The following is a 19,449-nucleotide window of genomic DNA, read 5'->3' as shown; positions in this document are numbered from 1 at the left end:
TAGTTTAAAAGTAAAAATAAGGTATTGTTTGTTTTGGGACGACCCTTAAGATCAGTATTTTATGATTCTCCATTTAACTTAATTTTGCCATTTTTGTTAAATTTTGGTATTTTGTCACCTATTCGCATAATTAGTGTGAATTAGGGTTTTAGACGTTTTTCTTAATATTTATATGTTTTGTATCGTCAGAGGCAAATCAGACTATTATAATTAAATACATCCTTTTTGTCAAATTAATTATTTGGTGGATTCCAGTTTTCTTCTCCTCGTGGATTCAGGGAAATCCCTTGTGGATTTGAGGTTTATTATCAAAAGCTAATAGTTTAGTTTCTGTTCCATCAAGAGAGTATTGTGTGTGTTTTTTTCAAACTTCCGCGACATTAGGCAATATGGTAATGGCCTGAAGTTATGAATTTTATCCCAGAGGATCATCAATTGAGTGAAGAAAAATCACTCACAAAAACTTCACCTTGTGAAATGCTAGCGAGGTCTTTCTGTAACTGGAATACTCTTAGTCCATTCCCATGAGAAAATATCTCTCTAAGAATATTGTTACAAACCTCAAGAGCAGTGTTACAATAAACTAGACTCATTTCGATCCTTGGTGAGACAGAATGGAGAATCCAAACGCAATTATATTGTTGCAACGTGTCTAGGTTTGCACCATAGTTGTACTAAGAGTGAGTCCCATCTACAAACCCTAATTTGCTCTTTGCAATTAGAGACATCTCCATTGCACGTGACGGGACCAAGTTGGAAAACAAACACAACGCTAGGGTTTTCTCCACAGAGGGTGAGAATCATCAATTGTTGGGGTTGAAGAAGTTGACGTCATTGAAATGGTTTGTGTCAACTCGCAGCTCTGATACCATATCGAACTGAAGAGAATTTTTCTCAATTGTATTAATTTAATTTATTCAATCTGTACAGCTCCTCTATGTTATAGTATAATAGAAAATAAAGGCTAGGGAAAACAACTAACTCCTAACAGACTTGATCGCCGAAATCAGTTACATTGACATCCAATCATACAGGGACACCTGGACTTAGTTAATCACGTGTTGTTAGTTGTTACTATAAAATGAATAGGAAGGAAATACATGACTTGCAGTCTACAGTAGACCACAACAAGCATACGACTGTCGTTTAAGCAGTCTGTGTTGAATCTTCAGCAATTTGCAATTTAGCCTTAGCATTTTGAAAAAGTGTGAGATTACATTTGCATATAATCTGGCTGCACTTAGCAACTTATCAAAAAAGTAAAGTTAATTATTTATAATGTAATTGCTCTATTAATGTTGGAAGGAAAGACGAGAGATACAATAGATCAATGAAGGAGATATGGTAATTGAGGATGGCTGATAAAATTGTAGCAATTGTAATGGATCATATTGTCCAGGGCTAAGTAGAGTTGAGCGTGGTTTTGTTTTGAATTTTGGGTTCTTCCTCTATTCCTCAGTATCTTCTAGATAATTTATTTCCTGCACAAAGTCAGCAGTCTTGTTTTAATTATTGATACTATTGTAATCAAATATGCATGAGTAATGCTATAGACAAACTATTTTACAACATTTTTACAAACTGTTGATGTAGTTAGCTTTTTATTGGTTTTCATTTTAACCTATCATTAACATTATTTTTTCATTTACCAATAATTACTCATCACATCAGCAATTTGTAAATTTTTTTATAAAAAAGTTTATATCTCTAGCATTATTCTAGATGCATTTAGATTAACATCAAAATTAGGAAGTTAAAACAAAGAAACAAGTTATATTAAACCGTGAATGAGTGTGAAGGAATATTGTTTTAAAGCAAAGAAATGAGTGGGTCTTGACTATTAAGGCCACTAGCCGTAGACCCACGCGGTGTGTGGGAATATAAACATTATGTAATGAGGTGTTATATATAAAAAGTAACAATTATTTTATGTATTGTTTATTTTTTAAGAATATTTCTACAAGTACTTTTTTTAATCTTTTTATCTCTACAAATATATCATCTTATTAATTTTTTTTTGTGTGTGTTTGATTAATATTTTTTTAAGGTGAACCATATTTTTCTAACTTTTATTGTAGTGTATTATATTTGCCTAATACACAAGTAAACTTTAAATAAAGTTTCAAATTTCTAATTCCTATTTCTCATCTCTTAAAGAATAAGAAAATTATCATAATAATCAAACCTCACATCACAGAAATACAATGTTATCTTAGCCAAAATTAAAATGAAACTAAAGGAATAAAAAAATAGACTTTATAATAATTTATTATTCAAAAAATTAGTAGGCATATTCAAATTCCTATTTCCAAAAGAAACTAAGTATCAACCCAAACTCAAATTCAACCAAAGCTATTAAAGGGAAAGAGAAGACTTTCTAATGGGAAATTAGGGAAAAAAAAAAAAAACACAATACCAAAACACATATTAAAAAAGAAAAAGAAAAAAAGAGCGATCAACCTTAATTAGATGTATAAGAAAGAACAAAAATCCACCAAAAGAGAGAGAGAGAGTACTCATAGTTTTGTGGCGAAAAAATTAATATGGACTGAATTGAGAAAATGATATCAAATTTATACAAAATAAAATGGAGAGAAAAAGAGTCAAAATATTAAAAAGAGGAAGAAAGTGTAACAGTAAAGTAAAGGGTAGTGGGGAGATAAAGAGATAAAAAGGAAGGGAAAATGTTGGAAGAAGTGCAAACCCACATGTTGCGCGTGATAATTTATTATTATTATTATTATTATTTATTTTTTTTAAAAGCAATTTGGACTAAGGCTAAAAAAAAAGTATATATAAGGTTTTTATTAACTTAAAGATAATGAAAAACCAATTGACTACTCCATAAATCACACATTACGCAACATTCAATCCTAAGCAACTTATATATTATGATTAAAAAAAAATAAACAACTTATAAATTACAACCCAATTCCATCATACAGCTATGCAATCAAAAAAATTAACTACAACATGAATTACGTTTCAAATTATTGCTTGAAATTTTCATAATTGTTGGAAGAACTTAAATTCAAATAAATAAAATTTTCTTCATAAAATCTCCTCATGAAACGTTACAATCCAAAAATGGAAAATAAATAATTGCTAATTCATCTTAATAATATTTTTAAATAAAATTTAATATTAATAAATAATACAATTTTTTCGCAGGAATTTGAAAGGTAAGTTAGTGAAAATATTCACATTTTAATAAAAGCTATTTATAACCTTTTTCGTATCATTAAAAAATATATAGAATTTGTGAATCATTCTTTTAATTTTAAACAAATTTTCTCAAATCTAATTTGTTCGGATTTTTTTGCAATTTAAGACCATTTTGCTAACAATTTCATTAGTTAGCATGTTTTCGAAACTATTTAAGAAACTGACATTTCGAATGTTTAAGACTCAAGTTCAGCGAAGAAACTCGAGTCTTTGACTCGAGTTCCATGAGGCGGCACAGCTAAAGTGGAAAAAGAATTCATGTGGAACTCAAGTCTCTAAGACTTGAGTTCCACAAAAGAAAACCAAAAGAAGAAAAAAAAACATGTGAGTATCTTCTTCTTCTTCTTCTTCTTTGAACCTCTTCTTCTCCCTCTGAAAAAGAGCCACAAGTTCCCACAAAAGACCAAAGAAACAACAAAAATAGGAACACGAAGCAAGAGATCAAAACAAAAACCGTGAACACCTAGAGAGATCAAAAACAAAAATACAAAGCAACAAACCCAAAGAGATCAAAAACACAAACCACGAAGAAGGCTCCAGGCAGCAGCTCAGACTAAACTCAGGCGGCAAATGCTCCAAGTGAAGGCTTTCCTCTAATTCTTTTTATTTTTATTTTTTTTACTTCTTCTTCTTTGATCAATTGCATTAATCAAATTTGTTATTTATGCAAAGTAGGAACTCGAGTCTTTTTAGACTTGAGTTCCACGTGGATTTTATTCCACCTCAACTTTGCCAGCACATGGAATTTGAGGCTCTAAGATTCGAGTTGCTACAGTGAACTTGAGTCTAAGAGATTCGAGATGTTAGTTTGCTAATAAGTTTGAAAACGATGTTAACTAATAAATATGTTTGCAAATGTGTATAATATGGAAAATTTGGCCAATTTGTTCTACCCTACAATCCAAAAGGTGGCTCATGATGAATGTAACTCTTCTATTTTTTATACAAAAAATAAATTTTGTATTGATTGTATTCATCCGTGCCTATAATATTTTCTTATGTAAAATATTTTAAAGTAAGAAGATTATATGATTGACTATGCTGTTAACCATTGTTAACCTTTGTTATCATTATTCACAAAGTATATTCACAATTGTTAACATTATAAGAATTTTTGTATAATCATGTAATCTTCTTGTTCTTAATCATAGTTTTCTCCTTAAGATAATTAGATTGTCTTTTCCAATAAATTTTTATTTTCTATTATTAATTAATTTTAACATTTATTATTGTTTCTCTAGTTTAGCCATATTAGTGCAATGTCATTATCCTTTTTCTTTCCAATTTTTCCTAATTTTTATAAACATTTACTCACTTTAGGTGAATTAAACTCCAATATATAACATGTTCAACCAAACTCCAATATATAACAGTCAAAATATCACCTCTTTCTTATTTTTAACTCTTCTTATTATTAATTTCTTAACTTATTATTACACTTTCTTTAAATTTTCTCCTCTTTTTACCTTTACATCTCCCAATATGTGTTCCTACCTACACTAAAAACTAATTGGTATCTTGGTATGATGATAAAGAGTTATTATCAATAGTAGACACTATAAGTTGAAACTCTCTAAAAAAAAACTTCCAATATGCGGTATAATATATAGTTTATTCTTTAAAATTTAGTGAAGACAATTTGTTCTCCTTAAAAATTGAACTACTTTTAAAAGTTTTTTTTTTTTTTTTTTTTAATCTCTTTATCACTACAAATATATCATTCTATCATTTTGGATTTTTTTTTTTTTAGAAACTTCGATGTGTTTGATTATTATTATTATTTTTTTGAAGTGATCTATATTCTTCAAACTTTTGTTATAGTGTGTTATGTCTTTCTTTTTGTAAAACTAAAATCTTTTAAGTTTTAAATTAATTATTTCAATTTCTCATTCTTTTAAAGATATTATCATCACCACGTACTTTTGCTGCGGTCGTCACTCCACAAGTATAAATGCTTGTATAAAAAAAAAAAAAAAAAAAAAAAGATACAATTATGATAATCAAATCTTATTACAAATTTATAGACTTTCAGACTCTTAACAGATGGCTGGGAACAAGAATAGGGTCAGCAGTCAGCTATTGCAAAACCTATATTTGGTTTAGCCCGAAGGGGCTGGAATTATGTTCCTAGCATGGAGATTGATTCCGTCTATAAAAGAAATAATTGAAGTGATTCAGAGGATGCTATTATTGAAATGGCTTAATAATACTCACAGAAAGAAAAACCCTGACGTTTAAAGATATTACACTATCTGCATTCTACCTTTCTGAACATTAGATTGATGAGAGCTTGATTTTCATAAAAGGAGCCAACCTCCAAATCCTCAGCTGTCGATGAAAGTATAATCAAGGCAACCACAATAGATCTCATGCTTGGACGTAGTCGCGTCTCCTTTTGTGTGCACGCGTTGGCAAGCTGCTGAAGAGTAACAGCAGCAAGTGATTGAGTTCAGTAGTTCCTCGTATAAAATTATTGACTTTAGAGATATAGTAATATGGAGAAGACAAAATTGTTTCAAGCACCGACAATACCAGAAGCGTCCCTTGTTTCAAAGAGAGGAGGACGGGTTATTCACATTTCATTTGATGGTCAGAGGCAAATTGAAAGCTAAGAAGTAGTAATTCTAAGGATTCCCCTGGGGGAAAATAGAGATGTCTCCTACGTTACCCATAATATATGGAAGTATCGACGTAATTTCATAGAGTCATTCGGTCTGAATGCCTACTATCAAACAATTATTGAATCATTGGAAATGAAATTAATCACCAAAAAGTACTTGGAGTCTGTTTGGATAATGCTTATTGTTGAAAATCAAAAACTTATTGCTGAAAACACGGTAGTAAAATAATTTTTAAATTGTGAATAGTACCAGTGGGACCTAGTTTTAAAGTTATTGCTGATTTTTCCGTACTTGCTGGTCCGTGAATAGTACCTGAGACCCAGGAAAAATACACATACGCCTGCGGCTTGCTGCTACGCAAACGCACACTTACTGATTTTTGTGTGAGTATTGTTTCACCGTCCAGACTTAGTCGAAGGGGTAGTCATCTCCAAGATGAGGATCAACTACTTTGCGCAAGTCATCTCTAGGATCAGGTTGATTAAATACATCCTCAAACTGTGAAATAAAATAAATATATGTCCAAGCTTGATTTCTTTGAAAGTGGTTTTAGACAGGAGTAAGCCAAATAAAAGCTTCATATCAAGCTGTTTAATTAGAGGGATGGAAAGAAGATTACTAAAGCGACAAGGCTCTTAGATTCAGAAGTGGAATCATATGCCTTGAGAACAGCTTCCTTGGCAGAAATAAGCTCATAAAGGACAACACCAAAAGCATATACATTTACTTTGGGAGAAACATCTCCATACCGAGCATATCTGCAAAGAAGGTAGAAAATAATCCAATTTTTACTGAAATTGTGGCTAAAGTTTTTCCTCCCATATTAGGAAGGAGTCCCTGGGATCAGTAAACAATGAGTAGCGAACTCATCTTTGTGAAATCCATTTCCAAGGAGAACATCAGTGGCCAGAAGAACAAAATATCAACAGTAACACAGGATACAATATTGGCAGAAATAGGGGACAAAAGTGAGGCATATCCTGGGCCCCTGGCACCTAAAAAAGCATAAATTATCACTAACGACAGGTCTCTCAAATTTTTGATGGCAGCTGCCATGCCATTAACCACTAGTGAAATTAATAAATCGTCAAGCCCAAACAATCTCATAGATATGTATCAAATATTGGACATTGCTTATCAATCACACACAATGCAAGTCCTTTGGTCAGAAAATTATAGACTGGCAGAGAAAACTCCAGATAGCTGCTCATTGAGCTTATATAGGGTCCTTCTATGAGCAGCTCGCATCTGCAAAACACCCCAATCCCATCTCCCATTGCTGAAATTGTTACTCTCTTAGATAAATTTACAGACAGAAGTAAACTTACTCAGGTGGTATGTATCCAAACGTTCCCATGACACGTGTGGGGAGTGAAACACCTCCAACTTTAGACAGTTTAGTAAACCCAAAATCTGCAAACTACAATGCAACAAAGCAATGTGAACAAATTTATGAAGATCCATAGCAACAATCGAGTTACTAAATACTAATGCAACCTTTGCGTGAAAGTTCTTGTCTATCAATATATTTGCTGATTTAATATCACGATGGATATAAACCGGAATAGTATGCTCATGGATATATTCAAGACCTCTAGCTAAATCAAGGGCAATTTGTACCCTAGTAGACCATGGCAAGGGGTCCCTCCCTGGAAACATATAAACATAATTATGACCATTGATCTGAATTTGACATCACTTAGAAACATCATCACCATACATATGTAATCTCACCTGATGAACCACGCAAATGTTCATTTAAGTTGCCATTCTCAATATATTCATAGACCAAAAAAAGAGAACCCTGAACGCAATACCCAATCAAGCACACCTGCTTTGGTTGTTAGTAAGTAATATATAGCGTATAGACAAAAAAAGAGAGAATCAAACATCTTAAAGCTCTGTCCACTCTACAGAGAAAATAACATGGCTACTGCATTTTTTGTATGCACACTTGTATTTAATATACAGCTGACTAATAAAAAACCATCCTGCCAGAGCATCACTATTATTAGTTAATGGATTTAGGATTCCCCCAATAACCACAACTACAAGTAAATAAACCAACCAAAATTGCCTTCTGTCTGCAATCATTTCAATTCTTGGGAGGCGGATTATATTTTCCGGAAATAATGTCCAAAGAATATGATTGTTGAAACTTTCATTCAGCTTTTTAAGAAATAAGCTCTTTTAGTTTTCTTGGGAAAGAAAGTATATTACCAGGTTCAAGTGATGAACACTTGTTAAAACCTTTAATTCAGCTAGAAATTCTTTAGATGCTTGCATAGCCATCTTCTTGATTGCGGCTTTCTGCACAGATAAAAGCGATGGGGGGAGACTGTTTGGAAAGTGAAAACTGATAATATGACGGCATAGCTCAAAGTTGATGTGCTTGCTTAGCCATCCATATGGAGTAATCACAAATGCAAAATGCTATGTAGAGCTTAGATGTTGATGAATGTACAAATTCTTATTTAGCATGAGCAAAGGTTAAAGGTTGATTGAACAGTGTATCCATTTTTCTCATTACCACTTCTACTTCTCCAGATTGGTATCTAAACTTTACTCAACTAACCTCATACAAATAAACTAGAGCCGACTTTGCAAATTCCATATACACTGTTCTGTCCAGCTTGACTTCCATATTTAGATTTTTTCTTACAATCAGCCTCAACATTCCTAGTTTAGAGTAGCTACAACCGACAAAAAATATAATCATATTCAGATAAGAATACAAAAGTTACTGAAGTCATTTGATCTATTCAGCTATTCATTTTGCTAAGTAGTCCTCACCTTGAACCTTTATATGTTCTTTAATAAGTTTGTTCCCAATATCATCTTAATTGATTAAAAAAATAAAAATTGAAAACCAAAGTTCTCACCATCTCCTATCTAAAAGAATCACTATGGAGTTCCTATTTGATATCTTTCCCTAAAAGGATTATCATCAAATGTCACGAAAGGTTACAAACCTGCCATGTAGATGGACTAGCATATCATTTATTATAGACCTAAATGAATACAACTCTTGAATAATAAAATCAGTCAAGTTACAGAGTCAACTACATAATTAATTTGCAAATCTGCCATGCATTGTTAATGTACAATCCACCTATGATGAAAAAAAATACTTATGAATACAAACCTTGCCTCTCAGATCTGCATAATAAACAGCCCCAAAACCACCTTCACCAATCTTACTAGCCATGCTGAAGTTATTAGTAGCAGTGGCAAGTTCTTCATATGAGAACTCAACTGATAGGTGCACAGTTATACCTATATGACCTGAAGCTGGACCACCATTGGGACCAGTTGATTCTGCATGTCTATTCTTGGTACGTCTATGGCCTAAATAAAAACAGAGGTAAAAAAATTAGTGAATTCATGTCTAAGCTCCCACTTGAAAAAAGAAAAAGAAAAAAAAAAAGCAAAGATCCATACAACTTCATTGTTTCTATCAGTCACAATGACTCTATATATACAGTTCAAACAATTCAGAGGAGATGCTTAAATCGGATGTCTAAGGTTAGATTGGGCAACCATTTTGCAGAAAACAAGATTAGATACTCTCACTTCATTAAATTGAAATTTCTAGCATTTCCATTCAGAGGGAATTAAGTACAAAGATGATTTTCAAGACCAGTTGATCCATGAAGCAATCATTCATTGACAATTATTTTTAGAAGCACAAAAGCAGGTGGGAAAGAGTTCTGAACAAAATATATATACCGCACTCATGCTGAGCAGATGCACCCTCAGGTGCTGAAGAGAGCAACAATGCCTCCACCTTCATCTTCCGGTAACATCTGAAATATATACATGCTGCAAGTAACAGCATGCTAGCTACACCTCCCACACCCATGCCAGCAATAACTGTGGCTGCTAATCCTGCTTATTGATAAACAAATATTAAGCACAAAGCACCATCAACTGCCCACTTTATAATCTCATATTTGTCTTCAACTATCAAAGTAAACATAATCACTGTAAAACCAACTGTAGGAGAAGGCCAAACCGGTTGTGCTGCAAAAGGGATAAAATGAAAAGAAACAATAGAAAATGAGAAATAGATGTAAGCTGTAGGTTCATTTAGTATGAAAATAAAATTTTTAGAAGGTACCTTGATACCAGAGGTGGATAGGTATCATTTTGATCTGCAAATGGAAAAAAATGGGAAAAAAAATGTCAAGCTAATTTTAAAAAATCATGGTCCCCAGAAACTATTTTGGAAGGAAAAGGGTATCATCTCGATATGCTTTAAACTCAAGGAAAGCATAATATTGCATAATTATTGTGGCCCCTTGGTGCAATAGACAAAGGAAAAAGTGAATACTTTTCACAGAATTTGGAATTGGACAAATGTGCATCATGGTAAACAAAACAAAAAGGAATCACTGTCAAAATCACCAATGTGATAATCATGCTAGAATAATGTCAAAAAGGAAAACCATATATGTGTAATTTAACTAGAATTTGTTTAGAGAAGACCAAATTTAATTTTATCAGATTTTGTTTACTGTTAGTTACTTTAATTCAATAGAGAGGTGAGTTATTTTCATTGGCTTTTTTAAATATAAAAAGAAATTAAAAAAAGGTAGCATATAAAAATACAAATACACCTCAAAAAAGACAAGTTTGTTTGTTTTTGTTTTGTTTTGGTGAGAAGAAAGAAGACAAGATTTCATACCTCTGAACCTAACCAAATAAATCTAATGAACAAAATCCTAAATCACATATCTAAATAAATAAATAAATAATTATTTAACTCAAAAAGGTTTGACAAACAAGCCGCACCTTTTCCTGGGAAGTACACCACACCACACCACTCCCTAGTGTGAAATATATACCAGGGTTGTAACTCCTCAGCAACGGTACGCTAAGACCTGTCTATTCCCACACGAACATGTCACTGTCACATTCATCTTTGCATTCTCGTCAGGGATCATATTGGGGTCATACCTATTGTACTGCCTTAACAACTCGTACGTTGTCAGATTCGCATACCAAGTCTGCGCCACTTTCTCGTACGTGTCCCCTGATTGAACCGTGTAATCAAACACATGACCCAGAAACTTGCCATCAATACAGTCACATGGGAATGGAACATTGGCTCGTACAGCTTGTTGATTACTGTCTTTGCCGTTTATGGTTTTCTTGTTGTAACTGAGAATAGTATCAGCGTCGATGTTAAGGTTGGACTGAAAAAGTTGAGCTATGAATGTGAGGTTTGAGTCCTTCCACATGTAGTATGAAGCTAAAGCCAAATCACATCCTTTGTTAAATTTGGATTCTGCTATGGAACAACAAACTAACACCAACACCAACACCAACACCAAAAATCTCAACTTGGGTTTCATTCTATTGGGAAAATTGGAACCGTGATTGTGGAATTTCGGCAAAATCAAGAATTGGGTTATAGCAATTGGGAAAGGAAGAGAAAAATTGAAACTGAACACTTTGATTTATTTTTACTTTTACCATTGACTTACAGAAAATTCCCGCGGTTTTCTAGACTAAATTGAGACTTTAAACTCGTGGGGGCTGTCAAGTGATCTCGAGTCATGAGCGTGTGTGAGGGTCCACCGGTCAACATTTGCTTTTGTTTTGATTAAAATTTTTTTTTTCCCCTTAAATACATCTTACATATATTTAATAATTTTTAAATTTCATCAATTTTTTTTTTAAACTTTTGTTAAAGAAAAAAATAAATATGGCAACGGGTCTGATTATTTGGGTTTTCAGAGCCAACCCGTTTAGAACTTTTTAAAACGGGTTTAAGGTGGATTTGAATTTTGAATTCATTTTTAAACTTATATTAAGGTTTGAGAAGATTTTGTAATTTATACATTTTTTACCTAAACAAGTGAATTCTTTATACATTTATAAAAAATAAAAATAAAAGTGTGATTTCTTTATAAAAAAAGTAGGTTCAAAAAAGAGTTTTACTTACCCTCGGTGGATGAAGAGTAGAGAACTTGCATTTTTTTTTTTTTTTTTTTTTGGCTTGAATTTTTTATTTTACTTTTTCTTAGCTGTCCAAGTTGACAAGTCTTCTGAACTTGTACGTTCTTCGTAGCTTTCTTCAATTAAATCCCCACAATTCTTGTGAAATGAAAAATGTTTTCATTGGTATGCTCCAAAAATCATAGCCCTCATTGGTAAAAACCGGAACAAAGTTTTGGACATAGTTGAAAGTGAATGCAAATGCACTAGAACTTGTTGCCAGAGTTTATGGTTAGTTTACTCTGATACCAAGATGGGTGCAAGATTGTAATTGTAAGTGGCTAGAGATTTTTTTTTTGATTAGTTAAGAAGCATAGGGACGGGTAGGTTGATAACATGCTTTTAATAAGTAAAGAAAATTAATTTTGTTTGCTACAAGGAGGAGCACATTTAATAACAAACGACGCACGGTTTGCTATTTCATTTCATTATATTTGTTTGTTATTACATGAATGACTTTATATAGAAGTTCAGGTTATTGCTAAACCTAGTATATCAGCTTCCCGTATGCAGTAGAACAAAAGATGAATTCTAGTTGCTTTTGGATTCATTGAGATGCTCTAGAGTTTGCTTGGTTTCTCCTTAGAATAACAGCCGAGTTGTCTACCAACAGTTTCAACTTCTTTATTTTACTACCACATAGTTCTTCTATTGGGTGAATTACTGATCCTTTTAATAGCTAACACAGTTAGCTGGGACTAACAAATTAGATGTTTCTACCTTTCCAAGCATTAGATTGACAAGAGATTGATTTTCATAACAGGAGCCAAGATCCAAATCTTTACTTGGAAGAAAGTATAATTAGGGCATGATGTGTGAGACACAATGAAATATTTATTTTAATTTAGTATCATTTAAGTTTGCTAGTAAATTATTTTATTTTTAGGTCATAGTATTTAATTGGGTTTATTAGGATTTATTTAAAGATATGGTTATCTTTGTAATGATATAATTAGGGTTTTCTAAAAAAAGAGAAAAAAAAAATGTACTTAGGGTTTTCTATATCAATTAGATTTTTTTCATGTGAATTAAAATTAGAATTTAGTATTCATGTATAAACAAATATTATACTCCTATTGCAAGAACTTATTTTTGATGAATAAAAGTTTCAATTGAGATTATCTCCATGGCTTGATACCAACTCTAACCAATCAAAGTGCCAACTCTCAGTAGTTATTGTTTTTTATTTTTTATTTATTTATTTTTACTTAGGTTTTGTTTGGTTGGACTAATTTGTGGGGATAATATTTAGGGGAGATGTTTGGTTGGATGGGGATGGGAGAGAGGGAGAGAGAAAATAGGGGAAATATTTGGTTGAGAGGGGATGAGGGAGAAGATTTTAGTGGGACTCACATGTTTTCCTTCCAGACCCACCAAAATTCAACACCCCAAATTGGGGAAAAAATGGGGGTAACATGGTTTGAAGAAAATTACTTATCTACACCCTAAAACTATATGTGCATTGATTTTTTTTTTTTTTTGTGATAAAAAAAAAAAAAAACCAATGTTTGAGCTCTTTATTTATTTTTTTATTTATTCCAACAATACTTCTTTTTCCTTCATAAAATATTTTTTAAAAATTATGTAATAAAGGCATTAAAGTAAATTTGTACAAATTCTATTGTCTATTATCTTATTTTTCTTCTTAACCAAATAAAAAAGTTTTATCTATCCACTTTTCTGTCCCCAACCAAACACACGAGAGAGAGAGAACTAATTTTTTTTTCTTTCTATCCTCTTACTTTTTCATCCTCTTACCATTTTCTATTCCCTACTTTTCCATCCCTAAATAAACAAAGCCTTAGTATTACTCCAAGCAAAACTTGATACTGATTCTTAGGTTTCTGTCATTTATTTTTGTTATTGTTTAATTTTTCTGTCAAAGTTTTGGCTTGTCCTGCATTAAGGCAACCACTATAGATCTCATACTTGGACGTAGTTGTGGATCCTCTTGTGTGCATGCTTTGGCAAGCTGAGCCACCTGCAACCAAACATCTCTATAGAATTATTGGAAATGAAATCATTAAAAAGTAAAAATAGGTTTTTGTATAAGTTGCTTTACCGTCCAGACTGAGTTGAGTGGGTAGTCACCTCCAAGACAAGGGTCAACTACTTTGCACAGGGCCTCTCTGGGATCAGGCTGATTAAGAACATCCTTAAACTATGAAACACAGAAAATAAAATAAATATATGGCCAAGGTTGGTTTCCTAGAATAGTACCAGACATGATTAAGCCTAGTAAAAGCATAGCATCCAGCTGTTTAATTAGAGGGATGGAAAGAAGATTACTAAGGCGACAAGGCTCTGAAATTCAGAAGTGGAATCATATGCCTTGAGCAATGCTTCCTTGGCAGAAATAAGCTCAAAAAGGACAACCCCAAAAGCATAAACATCTACTTTGGGAGAAACATCTCCACCCCAAGCATATCTGCGCAGAAGATAGGTAAAAATAATCCATTTTTTTACAGAAATCATAGCTAAAGTTTTTCCTCCCCATTTACGAAGAAGTCCAGGGGATCAGAGAACAGTGCCTGTAGGTTAATAGTTTTACGAAAAAAAGTAAACTTACTCAGGTGGCATGTATCCAAATGTTCCCATGACTTGTGTGGAGCTTGATACACCTACAACTTCAGACAGTTTAGCTAACCCAAAATCTGCAACCTACAATATAATGCAATACAACAATGTGAACACATTTTTGAAGATCCATAGCAAGAATAGAGTTACTAATGCAACCTTTGCATGGAAGTTCTTGTCTATCAATATATTTGCTGATTTAATATCTCGATGGATATAAACCGGAATGGTATGCTCATGGATATATTCAAGACCTCTGGCTGCATCAAGTGCAATTTGTATCCTAGTAGGCCATGTCAACGGGTCCCTCCCTAGAAACATATAAACATAATTATGACCATTGATCTGAATGTGACATCACTTAAAAAGATCATCACTATGCACATACAATCTCACCTGATGTGCCACGCAAATGTTGCTTTAAGTTACCATTCTCAATATATTCATAGACCAAAAAAAGAGAACCCTGGATGCAATAACCGATCAAGCACACCTGCATTGGTTGATAGTAAGTAATATATAGTGTACAGATGATAAAAAAGAATCAAACATCTTAAACCTCTGTCTACATAACAGAGAAAATAACATGACTACTGCATACAAGCCTCTAGCACCTCAGCATTAAGGTCTTACTTGCAACTACCACAACACTAAGGGCTTCTATTATTCAACTTTTTTAAAAACTTTTTTGGTCATATTTAGGGCATGGATGGCATTGGCAAAGGGATAAATAAATGGCATGGCTAACTCTGGATCGACATATTAATTGAGCGCACCTGTGTGTGTTTGTACATGTATAAAGTATAAACATGATGGAAAGGGGTGAAGGGATCATTTAATAAAATCATATATACGTATATAATTGCACAGATGATTCACTGATTTAGACAATTACTGGTTATAAAAGCATACAACGTAAACTTTGGTCCATGGGCCAATGATGCTTCACTTTAAAAATGAGATAAGAATGAGACAAGTGCAATGAGGTGAGGATCATATCCCCCATATATGATACATAAATGAACATTTACATAAAGCTTCTGGCTTATGTGAACAATTCTCCAAAGACTATGATTGGAAATACTTTAGTTCATTTTTTTTCAAACAATGAGCATTATATTTTTAGAGGTTGGGCCTTTAGTATGATGGCAAGTGCCTTCCACTAAAAGCAACAAGTTGCGAATTCGAACCCTGAATCAACCTCTCCAAAAAAATATTGGAGGTAAGGTTGCTTGCCATGACCTCTCCCAGACCCTACAAAAATGGGAGCTTTGTGCTTTGCATACAACCTTTAATAAGAATATATTTTTAAAGTTCCAGGGAAAGAAGGTATATTACCAGGTTCAAGTGATGAACACTAGTTAAAACCTTTAATTCAGCAAGAAATTCTTTGGATGCTTGCATATCCATCTTCTTGATTGCAGCTTTCTGCACAAATTGAGTGATGGGGAGGGACTGTTAGGAAAGTGAACTGACAACAAGATGACATGGCTAAAAGCTGATGTGCCTGCTTAGCCATCAATATAGAGTAATGACAAATGTAACACGCAACATAGAGCATAGATGTTGATAAGTGTATATTTCATATTTAACCTGAGCAAACGCTAAAGACTGACTGAACTGTGCATCCATTTTTCTCATTTTTTGGATTAATTTCTCATCCACTCCCACTTCTCCAGATTGGGTGCTGAACCCTACTCTATTACCCTCATACATCCAACCTGGAGCTAACTTTGCAAATTCCATATATACCAATTTGTCCAACTTGACTTCTGTACTAAATTTTTTCTTACAATCAACCTCAAAATTTTTACTTTAGAGTAGCTAAAATATTCAACAATATATCATAAAGCACATATTCAGATAAGAATACAACAGTTACATGAAGTCATTTGATCTATTCAGCTATTCATTTTGCAACGTAGTCTTCACCTTGAACCTTTATATGTGCTTTAGTAATTTTGTTCCCAACCTCTTCTTAATTGGTTAAAAATTGAAATTGAAATTCAAAGTTCTCACCATCTCCCTTCTAAAAGGATTGGCATTTTGTTCCTATTTGACATCTATCCCTAAAAGATTTGTCATCAAATTTCATGAAAGGTTGCAAACCTGCTATGTAGAGGGACTAGCATATCATTTTATATAGACCTACATGACCAAAACTCTCAACTAATAAAATTAGTCAAGTTTCAGAGCAACTACTTAATCAATTTGCATCTGCCGTACATGATTAATGTGCAATCCGCCTATGATGAATAAAAATACATGTGGCTACAAACCTTGCCTCTCAACTCTGCATAATAAACAGCCCCAAAACCACCTTCACCAATCTTACTAGCCATGCTGAAGTCATTGGTAGCTGTGGCAAGTTCTTCATACAAGAACTCTACTGATTTGTGCATAGTTATACCTATACATCCCAAAGCTTTATCTGGACCACCAGCAGGACCAGTTGATTCTGCATCGCTGCCCATGGTAGGTCTAGGGTCTAAATATAAAATTGATGGAAAAACAATTAGTGAAATCATGTCTAACCTCCCATTTTATTGAACAAAAGAAGTAGAAAGATCCATACAATTTCATTGTTTCTATGAGTCACAATGATTCTTTATATACAGTACAATGGATTCAGTGGAGCTGCTTAAATAGGATGTCCAAGGTTAACTTTGCAAACTATTTTGCAGAAAACAAGGATAGATCAAAGTACTGACACTAGTGAGAGTTTCAAGTTGCAAACTCTTCCAATAAAATCAACAATCACATTCACTAAAATAGTAATATCTGTCAGCAACTTCAGATAAATTCATTCACAAATGAAAACAAAAAAAATTACTATGAACTATGATGCTTTTTTTGTGGGTGGGGCAGGGGGTGGGGGACGTGTGGGGGGGAGGGGGGGGGGGGTGTTGTAAGGGCATGCTTAATAATAAATAAGCATAAGATCTATAGTTATCTATGAGCAATGTGATGATGATTAAATAAGATTTTCAATTCATTTAATCGAGATTTCTAGCATTTCCATTCAGTAGATCCATAAAGCAATCATTCTTTGACAAATATCTATAAAAGTTAACAAGACAGGTGGGGAAGAGTTCTGAACAAATAAATATACCACGCCCATGCTGACCCTTAGATGCTGTAAAGAGCAACAATGCCTCCACCTTCATCTTTCGGTAACATCCGAAATATATACAAGTTGCAAGTAACAGCAGGATAGCTACAGCTCCCACAGCTATGCCAGCAATAACTCCGGCTGCTAATCCTGCTTATTGATAAGCAAATATTAAGCAGAAAAGTAGTATCAACTGTCCACTTTACAATCTCATATTTGTCTCCAAAAATCAAAGAAAAATTAATCACTGTAAAACCAACTGTGGGAGAGGGCCAAACCGCTTGTGCTGCAAAAGGGACAAAATGAAAAAGAAACATTAGAAAATGAGAAATAGATGTAAGCTGTAGCTTCATTTTGTATGAAGGTAAAAATGAAATACATGGTACCTTGATACTAGAGGTGGATAATTATCATTTTGATCTGCAATAGAAAAGAAAGGGGAAAAAATGTCAAGCAAATGAAAATTCATGGTCCCCACTCCCCAGAAACTATTTTGAAAGGAAAAGGGTATTCTCTCTATATGCTTAAAAGTCAATGAAATACATGATAATATTGCCTTGTCTTCTCCTATTCGATCAGCTCACTCATTATTTTTGTGCATTATCAATAAGTATTAATAAATGGATCATGCTAACAAGTGGCCAGGGTTAATAATTCATTTAAAAAAAAGTTTTGTCACCAAGTTTATGAGAAACGAAAAAAACTATCATAATATTAATTTTTTTTTTCTTTTCTCATAAAAATTTTCTGAATTGCTAACCAATTACCCCAACGACTTGTAAATAAAAAGTTTATAATTACTGCTTACATAACCTTAGTTTACATGAGAGAGAGAGAGAGAGAGGGAAAACGAGACTTCATAACGTTGAAGCTAACCAAATAAATAGAATAACCCCAAAAAATAAACTCATCCAAACAAACTTAAAAATCTATTTGGTTTCACTGAAATAAACTGACCTTTGGCAGGGATATACACCACACCACTTCCTTGGCTGAAATTCTTTCCCGGGTTGTAACCCTCCAGCAACTCCACGCTAAGACTCGTAGCCGACGCAATCGATTCGATGGTGTCCTCTGGCCGAAGCGGGTATGTAATAAACAAACCATAATTCTTTGAAACCAAGCTATTGCCACAGGAACATGTGACCATGACATTCAACTTGGTATTGGTATTGGTATTGGTATCATTGGGGTCATAGCTATTATACTGTTGCAACAACTGATATGTGGTCAGATTGGCATAATACTCCTGTGCCACCGTCTTGTACGTAACCCCTGAATGAACTGTGTACTCAAACATGTGACCCAGAAACTGGCCGTTGATACAGTCACACGGGAATGGAACACTGGCTTTTACACCATTTTGAACACTGTTTTCATTGGCTATCGTTTGCTTGTTGTAACTGACGATTGTACTAGGGTTGATATTAAGGTTGGACTGCAAAACTTGAGCTACGAAAGTGAGATTTGTCTCCGGCATCACGTAGTATGAAGCTAAAGCCAAATCACATCCTTTGCTACATTTGGATTCAGCTATTGAAAAACAAACTGAGACCAACACCAACAACGAAATCCCCAACTTGACTTTCATCGGATTGGCAAAAATGGAACCCTGATTTGTGGGATTTAGGAAAAATCAATAAGTCAGATTTTGGTCATTGGAATCGGGAAAGAAAGAGATCATTTTGAATGGTTTGACTTTTCTATTTTTTTAATGGACTTTGCTAACAGGTGAAGGCCAGCTCCTGTTAATGTTATACGTGTACTTTTCAGCTGAAGAGGAAATTAGCAAACTTTTACTTTTAAGCTGGAGTTGATTTTAGGCGTGCACTTCGGTTTCTACAATAATTATAGGATAAAAATGACTCTTTAACACATTGATCTCCATTTTACTTTTTATTTCCCACTTAA

At 33.4% G+C, this 19,449-nt stretch overlaps 1 protein-coding gene and 1 pseudogene across 1 annotated transcript; both read right to left on the bottom strand.

The window, feature by feature from the left end:
- Positions 1–5,446: 5,446 nt before the first annotated feature.
- LOC142641196 (lysM domain receptor-like kinase 3) lies at positions 5,447–11,203 on the bottom strand (annotated as a pseudogene).
- Positions 11,204–13,455: 2,252 nt separating this feature from the next.
- LOC142638472 (lysM domain receptor-like kinase 3) lies at positions 13,456–19,272 on the bottom strand. The gene is made up of 12 exons (XM_075812498.1): positions 18,496–19,272; positions 17,925–17,958; positions 17,799–17,824; positions 17,539–17,688; positions 16,706–16,914; positions 15,765–15,854; positions 14,823–14,919; positions 14,586–14,737; positions 14,419–14,510; positions 14,139–14,277; positions 13,912–14,010; positions 13,456–13,830 (listed from the first exon to the last, which is right to left on the bottom strand). The coding sequence occupies exons 1-12, from the start codon at positions 19,127–19,129 to the stop codon at positions 13,729–13,731; spliced, it is 1,824 nt and encodes a 607-aa protein (XP_075668613.1). The 5' UTR covers positions 19,130–19,272; the 3' UTR covers positions 13,456–13,728.
- Positions 19,273–19,449: the final 177 nt, after the last annotated feature.

The sequence above is a fragment of the Castanea sativa genome, chromosome 6 (assembly GCF_040712315.1).
Source record: "Castanea sativa cultivar Marrone di Chiusa Pesio chromosome 6, ASM4071231v1".
Lineage (NCBI taxonomy): Eukaryota > Viridiplantae > Streptophyta > Magnoliopsida > Fagales > Fagaceae > Castanea > Castanea sativa.
This window is presented reverse-complemented; position numbering and strand designations above follow the sequence as displayed.

Coding starts and splice junctions, on each gene's coding strand:
- LOC142638472 (XM_075812498.1), bottom strand. CDS start 19,129: ATGAAAGTCAAGTTGGGGATTTCGTTGTTGGTGTTGGTCTCAGTTTGT. Junction 17,959..18,495: donor GGTGTATATCCCTGCCAAAG/GTCAGTTTATTT, acceptor TTTCTATTGCAG/ATCAAAATGATAATTATCCA. Junction 13,831..13,911: donor CACTCAACTCAGTCTGGACG/GTAAAGCAACTT, acceptor GTTTGGTTGCAG/GTGGCTCAGCTTGCCAAAGC.